Source organism: Piliocolobus tephrosceles, chromosome 18 (assembly GCF_002776525.5).
Source record: "Piliocolobus tephrosceles isolate RC106 chromosome 18, ASM277652v3, whole genome shotgun sequence".
Lineage (NCBI taxonomy): Eukaryota > Metazoa > Chordata > Mammalia > Primates > Cercopithecidae > Piliocolobus > Piliocolobus tephrosceles.
Window position 1 is genome coordinate 69,901,066 of NC_045451.1, and position 22,589 is coordinate 69,923,654.

At 38.7% G+C, this 22,589-nt stretch overlaps 1 protein-coding gene across 1 annotated transcript in view; it reads left to right on the plus strand.

The window, feature by feature from the left end:
• The first annotated feature begins 435 nt into the window (after nt 1-435).
• TWSG1 (twisted gastrulation BMP signaling modulator 1) overlaps nt 436-22,589 on the plus strand; it is a 66,222-nt gene continuing 44,068 nt past the window's right edge. Inside the window, exons 1-2 of the mRNA XM_023228493.3 lie at nt 436-630; nt 2,893-3,052. Coding sequence (XP_023084261.1) covers nt 2,930-3,052 — 123 coding nt within the window. The 5' untranslated portion in view covers nt 436-630; nt 2,893-2,929. The remainder of the gene's footprint in view (nt 631-2,892; nt 3,053-22,589) is intronic.

Below are 22,589 nucleotides of genomic sequence, written 5' to 3' on the forward strand. Positions count from 1 at the left end.
GGGCAGCTGTGAGGAGTCCTGAGGAATTTTACTACACGGCATATCCTCACATCACCAGGCTTTAACCGTGAGTCGCTGTTGATCTTAACACTGCAACTGAGGGGGCCCGAAGAATGGGCCTGACAGGAGGGTCTGTGGGAACCTGAGGGGCTGGGGATCCCGGTGCGGGGAAGCGCGAAGGGAAATCGCGCTGGGCAGTCAAGGTGGGTGCGCCTGGGGGCGTGGCCTCCGGGGGCGAGCGGGCGGGAGATCGCTGTGGAGGCGTGGCACGAGGAAGGGGCGAAACCGGGGGCGCGGCGGGGGGCGGGGAGTGGGCGGGGCCGAGATGGGGGCTTGCGCCGCTGACTGGAGCGCCGGGGGAGTGAGAGACGCCTCCTGGCGGGAGCTGGCGGCTGTGGACCCCAGCGAGGGCGGAGGGGAAGAGGGAAACTGGGGCTGGGAGCCAGGAGCCGGGAGGAGGGCGGCGGGCGGGCCTGTCTCTTTAAGGTGCCCGAGGCTCGCGGGCGCTGCGCGGAGGGGACGGCGGAGGCGCGGCCTGGCCTCGCACTCAAAGCCGCCGCAGCGCGCTCCGGGCTCGGCCGACCCGGCGGAGATCTCGGGGTGGGCGATTTCGCGGGACCGCGGCGCACGGTAAGCGGCAGCGGCTGGGGGATTGTGCAGCCTCTTGGCCGGGAAGGGGCTGGGCGCCGAGCTGGGCCCTGTCGAGGCCCGGGGCCGCGGCGAGCTTCACGGGGGCCGGGAGAAGCCTGGGCCCGGCTGCGCGGAGGACAAAGTGGGGGTGCTGGGCGCGGGCGCGGGCGCACAGGCCGGACGCCTGGAGCCGGCAGCATCTCTGCGCCTCCTCGGTCCAGACCATCTCTGGGCCGGCCCGCGTCCTCTGGAGCCCGCGTCGGCCGAGCCGGGGTGGGGGTGGTTCCGGGTGCCGGGTCCCCCGCGCCGCCGCTGGCCTCTGCCTCGCGGGGCGTCCGGCGCCTTCGGGGCCCTGGCACCGCTCTGCAGAGGCTCTAATCTGCCCTGGTTGCTGTCAGTACCATCTCCCTTAAGGAGAAACTGGGCGTGATGTATGCGAAACAATTTTGATACGTGATGGTTTCTAACTCCTTAGGAAAAGATAAGTCCTTTAATTCTGTTACCTGATTTGGACAGGCCGTAGTTACTTGAATACTTTTTCCAGTGAAATTTGGGGAGTAAGATGAATTTGTGGAACATTTCATAAGACAACCGTAAAAGTCAGGGGAGGGAGAAAATCCCAGTTTTCGTGGTTGTAGGATGAAAACTAGTTCCACGACAATTAGTTTCCAAATAACCTTATTTGGCCTCCGCTTATATGTACTGGTTGCTCCAGAAATCATCCTATTTGGTATGCGGCGTTAAATACATCAGAAAATTAGGTTACTAACGGTCTTTAGGGAATGCTTTGTGAGCCTCAGTAATGATTACCAGGGCTTTCTCTTTCAAAATTGACTCATACCAGGCCCACAGCCATTTATTCTTTTCACTCTTTTGTTGTTTTTCCTTCAATGTACTTTGTAACACTTAGAATAAAAGTTTAGAGTAATCATAAATGCCCCCGTAAACTCACTATTTATCCCTCTTATGTCAGTAGTCATTTATTTTAATTTATTATGTTTTATAGGGAGGTGTTTTAACCTGAAGAAATGATATCTTCCCGTATTTAAAGTTTAATAACTATGTATACTGTTTGGCCCGTGTCAAACTGTATTTGTGCTAGTCTTTTTTCCTTCTTCTTTTTGAACTATAGTATCTTCTTAATAACTCTGAAGAATGCGTGATACTAATAGAATTAAAAGAATATCTTGGCCGGGCGCTGTGGCTCACCCCTGTAGTCCCAGCACTTTGGGAGGCCGAGGCGGGTGGATCACTTGAGGTCAGGAGTTTGAGACCAGCCTGGCCGACATGGTGAAACCCCGTCTCTACTAAAAATACAAAAATTAGCTGGGCGTGGTCATAGGCGCCTGTGATCCCAGCTACTCAGGAGGCTGAGACAGGAGAACTGCATGAACCTGGGAGGCGGAGGTTGCAGTGAGCGGAGATTGCGCCACTGCACTCCAGCATGGGCAACAGAGAGAGACTCCGTCTCAAAAAACAAAAACAAAAAAAGAATATCTTCACATTCTAATAATTACGCAGAGTTCTTAATGCAATTAATAATTTACACTGCCTTTTATTATTTGCTCCATTATTCAAGAAGTGACTCTGTGGACTCTACTTCTTGCTTTGAGCTGCTCTGTTCTGTCTAAACCCTAGAATAATTTCCATTTAAAATTTTGTTTTGATTCTAAGAATGAAAATTAAATATCTTAAAATTATAATACAATATTAATAATTTTATATGGCCTTAAAGTTGAATAATGGAGCTAAAACTAAAGTTGAATAGTAGCAGTGCAGTATCGAAACTAGCTATTTGCCTGATGTATTCTCAGGCTACTGAGGGTTTAGATATTACTTTCACAGTCACCATTTCTGGATAGTCTGAGGAACTGTAGTGTTCTAGGTCCTTGATGGCTATGAAGCCATTATTATATAAAATTACTGTTTATTTTTCAATGTTTATATAATCTTTCATTGAGAATGATCTTTAAATGATCACTCAAAAGTTTTTTGAAGACCGGGCGTGGTGGTATTGTCTGTAGTCTCAGATAACTGGGAGGCTGAGGTGGGAGAATCACTTGAACCCAGGAATTGAAGGCTGCAATGAGCTGTGATCACACCACTGTACTTCAGCCTGGGCAACAGAGCAAGACTCTAAAAAGGAAAGAAAAAGTCTGTTGACACAAACAGTGAGTCTTAGTTTATGTTTTGTTTTTCATTTTTATATTTGTTTTTACCCTAGCACTTGCCTTTGAATTAAAGTTGTGTTTGTTTGTTTAGCTTCCTGGGAGTTACTGATCATCTTCTTTGAAGAAACATGAAGTTACACTATGTTGCTGTGCTTACTCTAGCCATCCTGATGTTCCTGACATGGCTTCCAGCATCACTGAGCTGTAACAAAGCACTCTGTGCTAGTGATGTGAGCAAATGCCTTATTCAGGTAGGACTAAGAGTACTTTTATTAATATTGAACTATATTGTAGAGCAGAAACATTATGTTTATATACAGATATAGGGTATGAGTGTTGGGTCAGGGCCTCAGGTACTCAATCATGACCCACAGGTCTGGATTTTTACCCTCACAGCAATCATATATGTAGCAAGGTTAGATTCTAGAAGTTCAATACTGAGTATAATATCCTGTTGTATAAACATGTCATTACAAGGTGATGAGCACTCTATTCAGATGATTTAAGGGGTTCCCTTGTGTAATCTAATTAACACAGCAAAGAGGTTCGATGACTGTATTTAGAAAAAAAATTAGCTGATCAAATAATAGATAAATTGTTACCCTAAGTATGATGTATTAGTTTTCTATTGCTATGTAACAAATTATCCCAAAACATAGCAACTTAGTGCAATAAACATGTATTATTTCATGCAGTTTCTGAGGGCCTGGAATCTGGAAGTAGTTTAGCCAGGTGGCTCTGGCTCAGGGTATCCCACAATGTTGCAGGCAAGTTGTTGGCTGGGATTGGACAATCTGTTTCCAAGATACTTCACAGTTATATCCTTTCCAATCATCAAGGCAGGCCTCTTAATGTAGCCACCACTCTCATTTTTCTGGGGAGAAAAATAAGAGTAAGTGATGCGGCTCAGTTACCAGGCTGGTATTGAACTCCTGATTAGCTTCCCTTCTAGTTGCTGGCTGTGCACTCAGAAATTCAGTAACCACACACATTAGCATTCTGTGTAAAGTATGAGTCAGCTAACATGACTGTAACCCTCACTCGAGACTAACTGTGTGTATGTGCTAGAGTGAGTTGTTTTTATACATCAGAAACATTTTGTGCTTATTTCTGACATTTTGGTCCTTCTCACTAGTAGTTGGAATTTTACTTGCCCCCGTTTCATACTCTGGTAACCCTAACTTTGCATTTCAAACCAAAACATTGAACTAGGGAAGTCTGTTTGTTGTTCAGTTTTTAACTTTTTTGCTGTGGACAGTTTCAGGTATAAAAGGAGAAGAATATAATGAACCATCCATGAGTAGTTCCTGCAGTCACTACCTCCCAGCTACTCTTGTTTCATCTATACCCTCCTTCACTGTCCACTCCCAGCTCTGTTTTAATTTCAAGCAAATCCCTTGATACTGTTTTGTTGATAATTCTAATATGTATCTCTAAAAGAGAACTCTTCACCAACATAGCTATTAGAGCAATTGTACAGTTTAAAAATTAACACTAATTCTTTAATCACCTAATTTTGTATGTGGAAATATTAATAAGGCATGCCTGCTTAGGCTTGTGTTGGCTGGAAATTTTGTGTCTGCACATGAAGCCCAGTTTTGTGCTATGGTCAGATGAGGAGTCTGTGGTATCTCCCAGGTTGTTTCAATGCAGCTTCATTATTCATTATTCAAAATAAAGTCTCATAACATTTGCTATATTCATGTTTAGATGGAGATTCTCTTTAATTCCAAATTATATTCTTTACTCTTCAACTCTATAACTTGCATTAGTTCAGGTAATTAAAAATTGTACTTTGGCCAGGCACAGTGGCTCATGCCTCGTAATCCCAGCACTTTGAGAGATTGAGGCAGGAGGATTGCTTGAGCCCAGGAGTTTCAGACCAGCCTGGGAATCACAGTGAGACCCTGTCTCTACAACAAATTATCTTTAAAAATTAGCTGGGCATGTTCATGTACACCTGTAGTCTCAGCTACTTGGGAGGCTGAGGCAGGAGGATAATTTGAGCCCAGGAGGTTGAGGCTGCAGTGAGCTATGAATGTGCCACTGCAATGAAGCCTGGTGATAGAGTAAGACCTGGTTTAAAAAAAAAAAAAGTGTACTTTATTTAAAATACCTTGCTTTTAAAGAGAGTATTTAAAAGAGAAAGCTTTTGGTTAATATGGGTAGATACTTGCAAAGGTTTTTTGTTTGTTTGACTCTTTAAAATTTTTTTGGCTCTATTACAGCCTTGACCTCCCAGGCTTCAGCGATCCTCCCATGTCAGCCTCTGGAGTAGCTGGGAGTGCGGGCACGCGGCACCATGCCTGGCTGATTTATTTTCTATTTTTGGTAGAGATGGGGTTTTGCCATGTTGCCAACGCTAGTCTCAAACTTCTGAGCTCAAGCGATTTGCCACCTCGGCCTCCCAAGTGCTAGGATTACAGGTGTGAGCCACTGTGCCTGGCCAATTAAAAAATTTTTTAAAATTACAATTACAAAAATTAGCCTGGCATGGCAGCCCATGCTTGTAATCCCAGCTACCTGGGAGGCTGAGACAGGAGAATCACTTGAACCCAGGAGGCAGTGAGCTGAGGTCGCGCCACTGTACCCTCACCTGGGCGACAGAGCAAGACTGTGTCTCAAAAAAAAATCGGAAGACTTAAACAAAATACTTCAAAATGTAAAGAGTACTATATCAGTGTAAAAAAACTGGAAAAGCAAACGGAGCTTCACCTAACTCAAATGGTGATTCTAGTACACAAAATAAGCTAGGATGTATTTTCAGTCACAAATTCATGGATGCTGACATTTCTGAGATTCCTGTTGTTCCTGCAGAGCCAGGAAACATCAAACTTTTTTCTGGAGTAGTGGATACAACTTTCCTGGTGGATGACAGACTACTTGGGGTTAGCAAAGATCTAGGGCTCAAATATTGAGAATTTTCCTGTTTGTTTATTCACAAACATTTATTGAGTGTTGAAATGAAATGTGATTAGTTCTACTCTTCACCTGGTTTTGTGGACTCCCAAACTCTAGCAGATTATTTCATATTCTGAGCTTTAGTTTCCATGTGTTCCTCTTACTATGGCTGTGTGGCAAACCACGCCAAAAACGAGTGGGTAGAAACAACATTTATTTTGCTCACGAATTTGCATTCTGCGCAGGGCTGTGTGCAAGAGTTCAGCTCTGTTCCACATAGCCTTAGCAGGGCGGCTTGAAGGCGGTGGGAGTGGAATTATCTGAAACAGCACTATGGACAGAGCTTTCTGCAATGATGGAAAAGATCTACATCTACCCTGTGCAATGCAGTAGAATCTAGCCGTACATGGCTACCAAGTACTTGAAATGTGACTAGTATGACTGAAAATTTGATTTTAAATTTAATTCAATTTTAATTTCTTTTTTTTTTTGAGACGGAGTCTCGCTCTGTCGCCCAGGCTGGAGTGCAGTGGCCAGATCTCAGCTCACTGCAAGCTCCGCCTCCCGGGTTCACGCCATTCTCCTGCCTCAGCCTCCCGAGTAGCTGGGATTACAGGCGCCCGCCACCTCGCCCAGCTAGTTTTTTGTATTTTTTTTAGTAGAGACGGGGTTTCACCGTGTTAGCCAGGATGGTCTCGATCTCCTGACCTCGTGATCCGCCCGTCTCGGCCTCCCAAAGTGCTGGGATTACAGGCTTGAGCCACCGCGCCCGGCCTCAATTTTAATTTCATTAACTGCATAGCTGCATATGACTAGTGGCCACTGTGTTGGACACTGAAAATCTGAAGGCTCACTGATAAAGTCTAAAACCTGGGCTAGGAAGATTCTTCAGTTGTGCGTCTTTTCCTGACTTCTCCTCCCCTTCTTCTCTTCTCTATCCCCATCACCCTCCCTCTCTCCCTTTCACTCTGTCTGTGTGTGTATGTGTGTGTCTCTGTGGTCCTGATACGTGATCTCTCCTGCGGGTCCACTTGGATTCAAGTGGAGGGAACATAGGCCCCACCTCTGTTGGAGGAGTGACAGCGTCGTGTTGTAAACTGGACATGTGGATGGGACAGAATGGTGTGGCCATCTGTGGAAAATACACTCTGCCACATTTAAACTGTAAAGTGAATTGACTGGCTAGGTGAGCTCAAAATTTTCTTCTAGTTCTAGGCAGTTTTAAAGAAAGAAACCAACTAGTATGTGTCAAATGTTCTCTTTTTTTCATCAGAGTAATAAATTATTAAATTATTAGGATACATAGTGAAAAAATGAATCCCTTGATCTAATTCTCCTTACTCATTCTATTACCCTGGGAAAAACACTTTTAATCTAACTGCTTATGTTTTTACTTCTGTTAGTAATTTTTAGCCATGTGCCTAAATAATATGCTTGTACTACTATTTCTTGATTGATCAGTTTTAGATGTTATATATCTAAAATTGCCTTTCTGCTATAACAGATAAGGTCATAGCTCATCACGTTCTTCTTCCCACTCTGCCCTGACACGCTTGTATCACAGTTTTGAGTTTATCTCTTGGTTATTTTTTCAATTTCTTCAATATATTTAAGGTTTTCTATTCTGTTCTATCAGCTGGAGACACTATCTCTTTATTCCTGATGTAAGTGGAGAATATTAATAGTCTCCTTCTTTCCTTTTAAAGTTTATTTTGTTATTATTATTATTAGCAATGAGACAGACTATAAGTGAGTTTTAAGAACAGTGCATTTCTTTAGGGAGTCGAAGAGAGGGTTTGTTTGGGCTCCAGTCTTGGGGGATCATGTGAATCTACCATGATTAACATTGTAGAAAGCAAAGAAATCAGTTTTTTCCCTTGAGTTTATGAGTACTGCCCTCAACATTTTCTACTTTTGGCATTCTGATGGGCTACTTTTGGAATTCTGATGGGCTGCATCAAAATCTGTGGGGAATGGAGTGTTACCTGTACTTTTACTTTTATATTGTCAAGGTTGATAATATGTATATTCTGAGAGGCTGCATAGTATAATGGTTAAGAGCATGAACTCTGGAACCAGGCTATCTGAATTTGGATCCAGTTCTGCCATTTACTGGTTGTATCACCTCGGGCAAGTTAGTTAATCTCTCAATGCCTCAATTTCCTCATCTGTAAAGTAGGGATAATAACCATACTGTGTGAGTATTGTGAGGATTAGGTATAAAGTATTTAGAGCAATGCGTGGCCCGTGAGTGCACTATCGGTAATTACTAACCTTATTTCTCTGTTTTGTAACTGTATTTGAATCTTCTATGCTTTACTTACAGGTATATTCTAAAACTGACAATAAACCATGTTTATATTATAATGATTATATAAATATTGTTGACTGTATAGTCACATAGGTACTATGATTATATTTCCCTTCTTGAATGATTTTGTTTTTCTTGAGTTTCTAATTCTCTTTCTTTACCTTGTGTCATCAATCATTAACACCTTGTATTGTTTTAAGTATATAATGTATTTTTCCTCCCAAATGGAGCCTTCAGTCTTGATATTTCCAGACTTAACGGATTGCAATCTAGGTCTGATGCAAGCTGTCTTATGGTGACTTTCCATCATTACTTTCCCAAGTTGGTTCCACTGTTTCTTGGATTTCATAACTTGTTGTTTTTAACAGTAACTCTCATTTTGTCCCAACATGCCCTCAAGTAACTTCCTAAGAAAGCCTGTGTGGGAAGTAGGGTTTCTGGGTCCTGCATATCTTGAAAATGTATTTATTCTCACCTTTTACCTGACTGATGGTTTGCCTGAATACAGAATTCTGTGTTAAATTCTTTTCCCTCAGAACTTTGGAGACATTTCTCTATTGTCTAATAGTATTCCATATTACCAATAAGAAGTCTGATGCCTGTCCATCTCTTATTCTCTGTAGGTAACTTTGTTATATCTTCTCTCTGGAAACTTTTGGTGTCATCTCATTAGCCTTGGTATTATGGAATTTAAACTGTTGAGTCTAGTGTTGGTCTTTTCATTCATTGCGTTTGGTATCTTGTGAGTCTTTTGGGGATCAGTTTTGAGCCAAAGACTAGGAAATGCCCTGTTTTGTTTTTTGTTATATACATATATATATATATATATCCCTTGACCTAACATACATAAATATATATAATATATATGTTTTATGTAATATATATTTTTATATAATATATAATTATATATAATGTCCTCGTTTCTTTCTGGAACTCTTATCTAAGATGGATTCTCTGTCTGTTAGATCTTTTTTTAAAAAAGGTTTATTGAGATATATGATTCACATATTACAAAATTTACCCATTTAGGAGTACAATTCAGTGGTTTTGGCATATCGACAGACTTGTGCAACCATCACCACAATCTAATTTTAGAACATTTTCATTACCTTAGAAGGAAACTCCATACCTTTTAGAAGTCATTGCCTATTCTCTCTCCCCGCAAACCGTAGGCAGTTTACTCTCTCTCTACATGCTTGTTCTGGATGTTTAATATGAATGGAATCATACATTGTCTTTTGTGTCTGACTTCTTTCATTGAGCATAATGTTTTCATGGTTCCTGTGTGTTGTAACATATTCAGTATTTCATTCTTTGGTCCAGTAATATTCCACCGAATGGGCATACCACATTTTATTTATCCATTTATTGGTTGGTAGATATTTGAGTTATTTATATTATTGGCTATGGTAGATAATACTGCTATGAATATTCAAGTTTTAGTGTGTGGATGTGTTTGTTTTTTAAGAGACAAACTATGTTACACAGATTGGTTTGCTGCCTGTGCACACAGGAAGTGGTGCAATCATTGTTCATTATAACCTTGAACTCCTGGGCTCAAACGATTCTCTCACCTTGGCCTCCCAAGTAGCTAGGACTACAGGTGTGTGCCACCATACCTGGCTAATTAAAAACAGAAAATTTGTGTGGAGACAGGATCTCATTATGTTGTCCAGGTTGGTCTTGAACTCTTGTCCTCAAGTGATCCTCCTGCCGTGGCCCTACAAAGTTCTGGGGTTACAGGTGTGAGCTGCTACAGACAGTCCTGGATGTTTCTCTTAATTTCTCTTTGGTATGTACCTAGGACTGGAATTGCTGGGCCATATGGCAACTCTGTGTTTAACATTTTGAGGAACTGCTGAAGTGTTTTCTAAAGTGGCTGCACTGTTTTACATTCCCACCAGCTGTGTATGAGGGTTCTAATTTCCCTATAGCCTCACCAACACTTGTCTTTCCTTTTTATTGTAACACCTTTGTGGAGTGGTTATGATTTGCATTTCCCTAATAGCTAATGATGTTGAGCATGTTTTCATGTGCTTAGTGTGTGTGTGTGTGCGCGTGTATGTATGTATTTTTTTTTTTTTTTTTTTTTTGAGACAGGATCTTGTTCTGTCACCCAGACTGGAGTGCAGTGGTGCAATCACGGCTCGCTGCAACCTCAACCTCCTGGACTCAAGCGGTCCTCCCACCTCAGCCTCCCAAGTAGCTGGGACTATAGGCATGCACCACCATGTCTGGTTAGCTTATTGTGTATCTTTGGGGAAATACCTATTGAAAACCAGTGCTCTTTTTGTGTGTGTTTGTTTTAGACAAGAATCTCGCTCTGTTGCCCAGGTTGGAGTGCAGTTGCTCTATCATAGCTCACTGCAGCCTTGAACTCCTGGGCTAACACGATCCTCCTGCCTCAGCCTCCTGAGTAGCTGGGACTACAGGTATGTGCCATGACGCTTGGCTAATTTTTAAAATTTTTAAATTCTTTATAGGGATGGGGGTCTCACTATATTGCCCAGGCTGGTCTTGAACTCTTGGTCTCAGGTGATCGTCCTGCCTTGGCCTCTTAAAGCACTGGAATTACAGGTGTGAGCCACCACACCTAACCCAGAACCTATGCTCATTTTAAAATTGGCTTGTCTTTTTATTGTTGAGTTGTAAGAATTCTTTATATATTCTGGGTTCAAGTCCCTTGTCAGATACATGATTTGCAAATATTTTCTCTGATTCTGTGGGTTGTCTTTTCAACTATTATGTATCATTTGTATCACAAAAGTTTTACATTTTAATGACATCCAAAGTTTCTATTCTTTTCTTTTGTTCCTTGTGCTTTTGGTGTTGTATCTAAGAAACCATTACCTAAGCCAAAGTCATAAATGTTTACTTGTCTATTTTCCTCTAAGAATTTTGTAGTTTTAGGCCAGGTGTGGTGGCATGTACCTGTAATCCCAGCACTTTGGGAGGTGGAGGTGGGAAGATCACTTTAGCCCAGGAGTCCGAGCCTGCGGTGAAGTAGGGATCCAACTTTATTATTTTGTGTGTGGATATCTACTTGTCCCAGCACCATTTCTCCCCCACTGAATTATAGTGCCACCCTTGTTCAAAACCATTTGACTATAAATGGTTTATTTATGGACTGTCAGTTCTGTTCTGTTGGTTTCTATCTCTATTTTTATGTTCGTACCACATTGTCTTGATTACATAGTTTTGTAGTATGTTTTGAAATTAGGAAGTCTAAGTTCTCCAACTTTGTTCTTTTTCAAGATTGCTTAGGCTGTTCTGGGTCCCTTACATTTTCATGTGAATTTTAGAATCGACTTGTCAATTTCTGCAATAAAGCCAGCTTGGATTTTAAAATATATACAATAGACTTTATTTTTTGGAAAAGTTTTAGGTTTATGGAAAAATTGAGCAGAGAGTATAAAGGGTTCCCATATACCCATTCCCCCCACATATCCACAGTTTCTTCTATTATTAACATCTTGCATCAGTGTGGTATACTTGTTACTGTTGATGAACCAATATTGATATGCTATTATTAACTAAAATCTATACTTTGCATTAGCATTAACTCTGTATTTTACCTTTTTATGGGTTTTGACAAATGCATAATGTCTTGTGTCTGCCATTACAGTATCATTCAGAATAGTTTCATTGCTCTAAAAATCCCCATAAGCCAACCTATTCATCCCTCCCTACCTCCTGCCAGTCCCCTAGCAACCACGGATCTTTTCTACTGTCTCTATAGTTTTGCCTTTTCCACAGTGACGTATAGTTGGAATCATACAGAATGTAGCCTTTTAAAGGGGGCTTCTTCCACTTAGCAGTATACATTTAAGTTTCCCTTTATGTCTTTTCATGGCTTGATAATGCATTTCTTTTTATCACTTATTGTTGCCTAATAATATCCCATTGTATGAATGTACTCGCTGATGAATGTTTCACTCACTCATCAGTATGGATGCACCGGAGTTCGTTCATTCACTCATTGAAAGGCATCGTGATTGCTTCTAAGATGTAGTGTCTATGAATAAAGCTTAGCCAGGCATGGTGGCTCAGGCCTGTAATCCCACTGCTTTAGGAGGCCAAGGCAGGAGGGTCCCTTGAGGCTGGGAATTCAAGATCATAGTGAGATCCCCATCTCTACCAAAAAAAAAACAAGTCTGGAGTGGTGGCGTGCACCTTTAGTCCAAGCTACCTGGGAGGCCGTGGTAGGAGGATGGCTTGAGCCCATGAGTTCTAGACTACAGTAGGTTATAATCACACTGCCGCACTCCAGCCTCGATAACCAAGTGAGACCCTGTCCCTATAAAATAACATAAAGCTGCTGTAAGCATCCACGTGCAGGTTTTGTGTGGGCAGAAGTTTTCACTTCATTTGGCTGAATGCTAAGGAGTGCAATTGCTGCTTTGTAGGGTAGGACTGTGTTTCGTTTTGTAAGAAATTGCCACTGTCTTTCAAAGTGGCTGTACCATTTCGCATTCCTACCAGCAGTGAGGGAGAGTTGCTGTTGCTCCACATCCTCACCAGCATTTGGTGTTTTCAGTGTTTTGGATTTTCACCATCTAAATAGGTATATAGTGGTATCACATTTTTTTAATTTGCAATTCTCTAATGACATATGATGGGGAGCGTCTTATTTGCCATTTGTATACCTTTTTTGGTGAGGTGTCTGTTAAGAATCTCTGGCCCATTTTTTAATCGGGTTGTTTACTTTTTTTATTGTTGAGGTCTCTGTATGTATGTTTGGTATAGCAGTCCTTTACCAGAAAAGTCTTTTGCAGATATTTTCTCCTGGTCTATGACTTGTCATCTGATTCTTTGGAGGGTATGTTTTGCAGAGCAGAAGTTTAAAATTTCTATAAAGTCCAGCTTATCATTTCTTTCTTTCATGAATTGTGGCTTTGGTATTGCCAGCTAAGATTTAATAGGGATTGCATTGAATCTGTAGATCAATTTGGGGAGTACCATGTTGCCATCTTAGCAGTATTATGTCTTTGTTTCATGAACATGGGTGCCTTTCCTTTTATTTGAATTTTCTTGCATTCAACAATATTGTAGTTTTCTGTGTCTGTATTACATTTCTTTTGTTAAATTTGTTCATAAGTATTTTATTCTTTTTGATGCTATTGTTAGTGGAATTGTTCTCTTGATTTCATTTTTGGATTGTTCATTTCTTGTGTATAGTGTATTAGCTGTTTTCTATCCCATCATACCTTCTTACTCTATATTCTGGGAAATTTCCTGACTTTACTTTTGGACTCTTTCTATTGAATTGTTTAATTTTAGCAATAACTTTTACATTTCAATAGCTCTTATTTATTTCTTGTTAATTTTTCCTATTGACATTATTTGCTTGTTTTGGATGCATTATTTTCTTCAATGTCTTGGAGGATACTTATTGGAAGTTTTTTTTGCTGGTGGAGGTCTCTTTTGAGATCTTTTTTTCTTTTATGTCTTTTTTATGTGTCAGGATTTCTTCAAATGTATAGCATTCTTTGATTGTCCATATATAGTTAAGAATGAGGCAATAAAACCTGCTTGGGAGATCCATGTGTTTAGATAGGGCTTACAGACTGGACTTAGAGCAGAGAACACTTGGAGATAAGGAAGGCCTTGATGTTGGAACGTGTTCTCTGCTCTGAGGCTAATCATCTTTCTGAAGAGAGTTGTTGGTTATTTGTTTATTTTGATTGGCTAATTTTCTTGTGATTGGAGGTGAGTAGATGGTCAGTAGATGCCTAGTTCTTGTCTTTTTGGTCTATTGTGTGAGTAGCCTAACTGATCTGATAGAAACCTGAACTTGAACATCCTCTTTTTATCCCTGTTCTCTTTAGTTGAAGAATGGTTTGGCTCTTGGTATTTCATGTGCTGGTGATTGTTCACTGGGGCCCTGGACCTCTTAAGGGAGATCCCCCAGATTATATTCAGGAGATCCCCAGGATTATATTCAAAATTGCCTGTGCGTCGTTTTCTGGGGAGAAGGTCCACAGCTGTCAAGAGGTTCTCACAGCAGTTGGTGAACCCGAAAAGGTTAAACATTGTTGGGGCTTTGCTTTCCATTCCAACATACTGAGTTATAAAATTCCACTTTCGTATTAGCAAAGTACAAGGCACGTTGACCCTTTAGATAATGAGAACTGCTTTTCTCCTTAAACTTGCAGAAGGTGTACAGAAATGAATACAATAAGGTGGAAGATAAGTACTTAAGAAAGACAAAGATGCAATGCTATAAAAGTTTATAAAAAGATATCACCTCCCTTGTAGATGATATTCAGATTTCTTTTTGTTAAATTGGTTTCGTTTGAACATTTGTAATGTTGAACTGATGTACTATGAGGATGAATTAGAACATTTGTGTATATTGCATCCTCTGCACTTATAACTAAGTATGAAAATTTTTCCCTGGAAGCTGTTATGTAAATATTTTTTACCAGCATGGTTGCAAAGCAGTACAGTCATTCCTGCCACTCCTACAAATTGCTGTGCCTAAGGGTGGTCCCTGTATAAATATTTATTTTGTGCTTCTAACAGGAAAGAAATCTAACTTTAAACATCAAGAAAGTAAAACTGTCATCTTGGTGTACTTCCTTGCTCATATAATGAGGGGTTTAGCTATCCTGTTTCAGGAAAAAATACATTTGGTAATACGGGATTTTCCTTTAAGAAGATCTTTACTACTTTCCCCTGCTGCTTTTGTGAAAATAATTTTTAAAATTTGGATCAATATTATGCTCTATCCTAGAAATCTCAAGTCCCATTCTTTATCAAGAATGGAAAAACCCTATATTAACTTGTGAGTAGTTTGGCTAATATTTATGATAGTTTTTAGGATGATATAAACATTGTATTTCATGAGAATATTCAACATTGGGTTCAGAGATAATTAATGTATCATTTTAGTACTTTGTAGTCTGAACATTAGCGCTTTTATGTGCTAAATTGACAATCTGCTTTTTTATTCTAAAAATTGATTTAGTTATTAATTATTAAATAAATCTAAAGTTTTCTGAAATAAGTTGGAATTTTAAAATAGTTTACTTCTCATTAATAATTCTAGCTTTTAAAAGTATATTTTGTCTTAAGTTAAAAATATCAGTAGTTCAGGTAAGTTTAGGGCTTCCTTAATTCAGTAAACTAAAGAATTAACTTTCTCTTCTTTTTTTCTTAATCAATGCAAATTAGATTCTACTTTAGTCTCTTGCTGTAGTTATCTTGATTTGTTAGTGTACTAGTAATATTTTGGTTTACAATGTCAAATGTTTTCTTTTTTCTCTGGTGAACATTATTTTCCTAAATTGTTTCTTTCCTCTTCATCCCATTTTCCTGCTCTTAAAAGTTGTGGTGCTATGGCTGGACGCGGTGGCTCATGCCTGTAATCCCAGTACTTTGAGAGGCTGAGATGGGCGAGTCACAAGGTCAGGAGTTCAGGAACAGCCTGACCAACATGGTGAAACCCCGTCTCTACTAAAAATACAAAAATTAGCCGAGTATGGTGGTGCACACCTGTAATCCCAGCTACTCAGGAGGCTGAGCAGGAGAATCGCTTGAACCCAGGAGGTGGAGGTTGAAGTGAGCTGAGATCGCACTACTGCACTCCAGCCTGAGCAACAGAGTGAGACTCCATCTCAAAAAAAAAAAAAAAAAAAAAAAAACAGTTGTGACGCTAACCTATTTTTGTCCTGTTTTGCTTCAGTTAACACCATGTGAAAGTCTCTGAAATTAATGTTCAAAGGTAATGAATTAGGCCTGATATAATTTAAAGGAAGAATAAATCATTATTCCCCTCCAAATGTTTAATACAGTTATAGTAGCTGCTGATACATAAATGGAGATTAAAATTTATTTTCACTTGTTGTTTCACCTGTTGCATTGTTGAAGCAAAATGAGGATTTCATTGGGACACACGGACATTTTCACACATACATAAGTCGGAAAAATTGTAAAATAACCCCCCCGTTTACACATTACTGAGCCTCAACAGTGATCAACATGTGGTCAGTCTCATCTGTCCCTACGCCCAACTCACTCCCACTGGATTCTTTTAAAGAAATTCATTGGGGCACTTGTACAGTAAGTAGGATTAGCTTCTAAATTTTTGTTACTAGGTGTATATGAGAAAGAGGCACTAGGCACTATTTGATATATTTTGGTAATTCGTATATATATTTGAACTTGTATGCTGACTTATTTAGCCAAAAATAAGTACTCTTTTCAGTACTGATTCATTTAAGTGTATGTTATTTTCAGGACAAAACTTTACCAATCAGTTAGAATTTATAAAGAACAACATGCTAATGAGGATGGGTTGATATTTCTGTCCTGGGTTTGAAGATTCATATGATGCCCTCCTTAAAGAGTGTTAATATGGCAAACAGATTTGTTATAACCCAGTCTAATTATAATTGTTTATTCTTTTGAATACAGGCAAATTGAAGATATTTTGTTTTATTTATTTATTTTTAAATAGTCATTTGACCTAAGTAAAAGTAGTGTCAGCATAGGTATAATATAATGCTTCATTGATTACTTACGCTTACACAATATGCAAGTAAATACTTCATTAGATTTATTCCTACATCTCTGTTTTTTAGCTCAAGATATTATAAATATTTAGTTTCCTTAAATTAAGAACCTCAGTTTGTGTTTTTGAATATCTTTTGTAATTGTTCAAATGTTAATTAAACTGGATCTTAAGAAGTCATAATATCCAAATAAATTAAATGTTTATTTGCTATTATAAAAATATATTTTCTACCCCCAAATTCAGAAAATACAGAGAAGTAGAAAAAAAGAGTAAAACATTCTTAGTCCTATTATTCAAACACATATTACTCTTACTATTTTGATATAGCTCCTTCTGGTTTTTATTCTCTGTTTAGATGATTTTTAGCAATTTTATGGTATATACAACTGTTGTATTTTACATTTTCACTAGCATTATTTTATGTTTCTTTGAAAAACATTGTGTTCGGTTAGAAATTTTCAGTTTTAGGTTAAAAGTAAATTAAAGCAATATATTTTCAGAGTTAGAACTGTCTTCTGCATTGCTTTAATACCAACGTAATGCTTTATATTTTTCAATTTAGGTTTATTTCTTCAAAATTTATGGAGAAACCCCAATGTACCATGCTGGGTTTTTTGTTGTTGTTGTTGTTGTTTTGTTTTTTTTGTTTTTTGAGACGGAGTCTTGCTTTGTCACTCAGGCTGGAGTACAGTGGCTCCATCTCAGCTCACTGCAACCTCTGCCTCCTGGGTTCAGGAGATTCTCCTGCCTCAGTCTCCTGAGTAGCTGGGATTACAGGCACACACCACCACCCCTGGCTAATTTTGTATTTTTTTAGTAGAGGTGGGGTTTTGCTGTGTTGGCCAGGCTGGTCTCAAACTCCTGAGCTCAAGCAGTCCACCCACCTTGGCCTCCCAGAATGCTGGGATTACAGGCATGAGCCACTGCTCCCGGCCTGTTCATTCTTTTTAGATGTACAGTTTTATGATTTTTGGCAAACATATACTCATGTAACTACTACCAAAATCAAGATAGAGAATATTTTTCATCACCCTAAAACATTCCCTTGTGCCCCTTTGTAGCTGGACCTTAGCTTTTTCCCTAGCCTCAGCCTGTGGCAACCCCTGATTTGATTTTTTTTTTCCCTATGGTTTTTTTCCTATAGTTTTGCCTTTTCCAGTATATTCCATACAGTCATATACTGTATGACTCCTTTTATTAGGAGTCATACAGTATATAGCCTTTTGTTCTGTCTAGCTTCTTTCATTCAGTATAAGGCTTTGAGATTCATCCATATTATTGTGTGTTGGGTAGTTCTTTCCTTTTTATTGATGAGTAGGATTGCGTTGTGTGGATGTACTGCAATTTGTTTATCCATTCACTGGTTGTTGGACCTTGCATGGTTTCCAGTTTTCAGTAATTATGAATGATGTTGATACTTTCCCACGTGGGTCTTTTTATGGACCTATGTTTTAATATTTCTTGAGTAAATACCTAGGAATGGGATTGCTGGGTCACCAGAGCATTTTGATATTCGTTATCTTATTGGGATGCCAAAGTTTGTAAGGGAAAATCCAGGAACACCATTCCTTTTTTATGACTGGGAAACCGAGACTCAGGGCTACAAACAGCTTATGAGCTTAAAACCAGATCTTGTAAGTCCAAGTCATTTGCTGTCTTTACTAGAATATAATGTTGTTTTCAATGATGTTTCCTTGTTTTATTATAGCAACAGGGTTAGCACATCTCTCGGATCTTTGCAACGAGAATGGAAATATTTATCAGTAACTAAGAGTCAATATAAATAAGATTCTTCCTCAAGTTGTTAGTTTCCATTTCTGGCCTAGAAATTTGGGAGTTCATATAATAAATGTTAACTCTTAAAGTCTAATCTTAGTCTTGGATAAATATCCTCCCCCTCAATTTATTTTGCATAAAGAATTAATATTTCACCAGAACATCAGTTGTATAGTCATATACATATAGCACTGTGTAACAACGTTTTTGTCAATGGCAGACAACATATATGATGGTGGTCACATAAGATTATAATACTGTATTTTTATTGTACTTTTTCTATGTTTAGACGTGCAAATATTTACCATTGTGTTCTATTTGCTTACGGCATTCAGGACAGTAACATGCTGTACAGGATTGCAGCCTAGGAGCGATAGGCCACACCCTATAGCCTGGCATTACAGCAGGCTCTACCATGTAGGTTTGTGTAGGTATACACTGATATTCATATAACAACCGAATTGCCTAAAGATGCATTTTTCAGAACATATCCCTGTCCTTAAGAGATAAAGCATGACTGTATATGGAATAAGATTCTTCTCTAAAGATGATTGAATCTGTCTTCTGGGATTTAAAAATTTGAAATTCTCTGTCATATTGAGGGTTTTCCTCAATATAAATGTAGTACAATACATTTTGAATGATTAGATTTTTTTCCCTCAAACTTTTCATCCTGCCAGACTTTGATTTCATATAAGCTTTTGAAACAGTTTGCCAAATTCTCTCTAATACTCATGCTGGTCAATAAAGAGTAACTCAAATGTATAAATTTCAGTTTTCCATTTAGTGTAAAGTTTTAATTTTTTTCCATCGTAAAATTATTGAACAATATGTCTGCCAAACTTTAAGAACATCTAGCGTAGTTATTTACACATAGAACATGGCTTATTCCATCTTACCTCGCCTCTAACATGCAAGAGCAATGGTGGTAGAAAAAGCCTTGAGTCAGAAGACCTTGTTTCAAAGCTGCAGTTGTATGAACTCACAGAAATCATGAAACCACTCATTCTCAGCCTTCTCTTCTGCACATGAGGAACAACCACACTTTCTCTGTGACTTGCAGACTAGGGAAGCAGAAGATATAGTCATTAACCAGCTGAAGCGACAACAAAAAATATTAAGTATTGCATTCCAAGTCACTGATTTTGCAACTCTTAGCCAATGATTCCAATTTTACCCTTACAAACAATGAATAAACTTGGGCAATGGCATTTCTAGTTGTATTCAGGTACTGAGGGTGAAAGATATAATAATGCCTTTGATTAAACAACCTAAAGAATTATCTAAGTTTAATTATAGGCTTATTCTTTCTAAGAGAGTAATAACTATAATTATTAAAATGTTAACTTAATGAAAAATAACTTCTGTATTTCTCATTTTAGTGTTTAAAAAACAGGAATACCTAACCATAACTGGGGTCAAATTCTAGCCACTAATTGAATGAAGTTGTATAAATTTCATGACTTCATTTAAAAAATAAGCATAATAACGAACTGCATCTTTATGCGATTCAAGACAATGCATATAAAATACTTAGCACAGTGCCTGTAAGGGTTAAATAGAACCCATTTAAGGACTTTGAGGGAGGTGGTGGCAGTAAATAATTGGAAGCATTGAGTCAGTCTTTATTTTTGACTTCAGGGAACTTGGTGTTTAGTTTTGATCACATGTTCCATTCAACTGAGCAGAACCCAAATTTAGTCATAGTGAGGTTAGTAAAATATATAAATAACCCAGTCCAAAGAGAAAATTCTAAATTTCAGCTCTACCATATTTTCTGTTTAAGGAGTGGAGACTTGAAATAATAGTAAAATAGAAACTGATAAAGTTTATGAAGGTGATAAAAAATGAGAAAGTGGACAAGATGTGGAAAGGATTAAGAATTTAATCGCTGTTTCTGAATTTTGGCACATTGATGTACTATTATGCACTGATTAAATTATGTTGACAGATTTTTATGGTAGAGAATTGCTATTTTTTTAGATCAAGGTAGTATATAATCATCATTTCATTAGACATGCATAGGAATTTACCAAAGGGGGAGGAATTTAGGGTTCTTTCTTTCTACTCTGGCAGATATTTTCCAAAGTCTTGTATAATTAAATAAATACTTTAAAAATTTTGGTAAACCTTTCTTTTTATCTTGACTTTAGCCTTTCTGGTTATAGAAGACGTGTATTCTTATAACTGAAACAGCTAGGGGTAAAGTTTTCTTTTCTTTTCTTTTCTTTTTTTTTTGAGAGGGAGTCTTGCTTTGTTGCCCAGGCTGGAGTGCAGTGGCGTGATCTCGGCTCACTGCAAGCTCTGCCTGTCGGTTCACGCCATTCTCCTGCCTCAGCCTCCTGAGTAGCTGGGACTACAGGCACCTGCCACCTTGCCCGGCTAGTTTTTTGTGTTTTTTAGTAGAGACGGGGTATCACCATATTAGCCAGGATGGTCTTGATCTTCTGACCTTGTGATCCGCCCGCCTCGGCCTCCCAAAGTGCTGGAATTACAGGCATGAGCCACCTAAAGTTTTCTTTTTAAGTATCCTTAAGAACAGATTCTGCTTGATTTAAATGGGGCAGTTTTTGTGTTTTTCTGTAATCCTTGTTTCATCACAGAGAGTTGTTCTGAGTTGTTTTTTCTTTTGTATTTTCAATACTTGAGTTCAGAGCACTTTACAAATGTTTATTATATTTAGAAACATTCATCCTAACCACAGCTTGCTTGCTGTTAAAAATATTATACATTTCTAAATATATTCACAACCAAATATTATTCAATAATGTGATTTTTAAGGGCATGTAGAATGAATAGAAAAGAATGAATTATTTGATGAACTTCATGAAGCTGCTATTTATAATTATTTGCATGTAGAAATTCATTGTTTCAATTTGTTTCTTGACTTAAAAACAGTGGTCATAGAGTAGACATATTTTTGCTCTCTTGATTTGCAGTAAGATTTTAAATGCCATCTGTTAAATTTGCCTATCTGTTATATTTCTCCTGAAAACTAAGAGGTGTGTTTTTGAAAATGGAAAAGGCACAAATGCTGTTTTCAGGCACAAACTCTGTTTTCTTTTTTTTTTTTTGAGACGGAGTCTCGCTCTGTCTCCCAGGTTGGAGTGTGCAGTGGCACGATCTCGGCTCACTGCAAGCTCCGCCTCCGGGGTTCACACCATTCTCTTGCCTCAGCCTCCCAAGTAGCTGGGACTACAGGCACGTGCCACCATGCCTGGCTAATTTTTTTGCATTTTTTTTTAGTAGAGACGGGGTTTCATCATGTTAGCCAAGATGGTCTTGATCTCCTGACCTTGTGATCCGCCCTCCTCAGCCTCCCAAAGTGTTGGGATTATAGGTGTGAGCCACTGCGCCCGGCCACAAACTCTGTTTTCAAAAGGTCGGTTTGAGGAGCTTGTTTTTCTTATTTGCCAATCTCCTGAAAAGAATGCTGACGTGAGTTATGAAGAATAGAGAGTATTTGTTGTATGTGAAGGCTCATTTACCCAAATTATGAACATTTCTTAATTTATGGTGATTAAATTTCTGCTTTATTAAGACAAAGGTTTTTTAGTCTTTTCTGTAGTAAGGTAGAAAGAAAGAAAAATATTAGCCAGGATATTGTTGTTTGGCGTCCAACAAGTTTTAATAGTAGTTTTTACCATTAAAGTCTTAAACTCAATTTTTGTCTCTTTAATAGTACAGTAATGAAAGCTTATCTCTGTCATTTCCCTCTTGTTTCTCCCTACCATAGCTTTTCACATTGTATTCTATCACTAAATTATAAAGCAGTAAGCGTATGACTACAGCATATTACTCTCTCACACCAGTATGTAAAAGTGCAGGACAGGCATCTATTAAGAGGGTGTGAAATACATTTAATCTAAAGAACTAGATAACCTGGGCAAGTTCAAGCAACTTTTAAATAGGCTGTTAGTTTTAACTTTTGTTAAAGTTTTTAACAACGTTTTGTTTTTAACAACGTTTTGTTAAAACAACGTTTGTTCACAGTAATCTCAGTCTTACCCATCTTTTCATTCTAGTTTAAAACACTTCACAAATACCTGACAGTAAAGGCATAATGAATGCCTCACAGACTCAGATTTCTCTAATGAAAGCCGTTACATGACATTCGTTTTTAAAAATTATGTGACATAATATACAGTAATTCATTAAGCAAGCTACCATTTGGAAGCTGCAGAAAAAGGAGAGACTTTGAATCAATTTGTTACTTTTCCAGTTTGTTTCTCCTGAGTTAGTTTAGTCAATAATGTAAATACAGGTTGAACATTCCAAATCC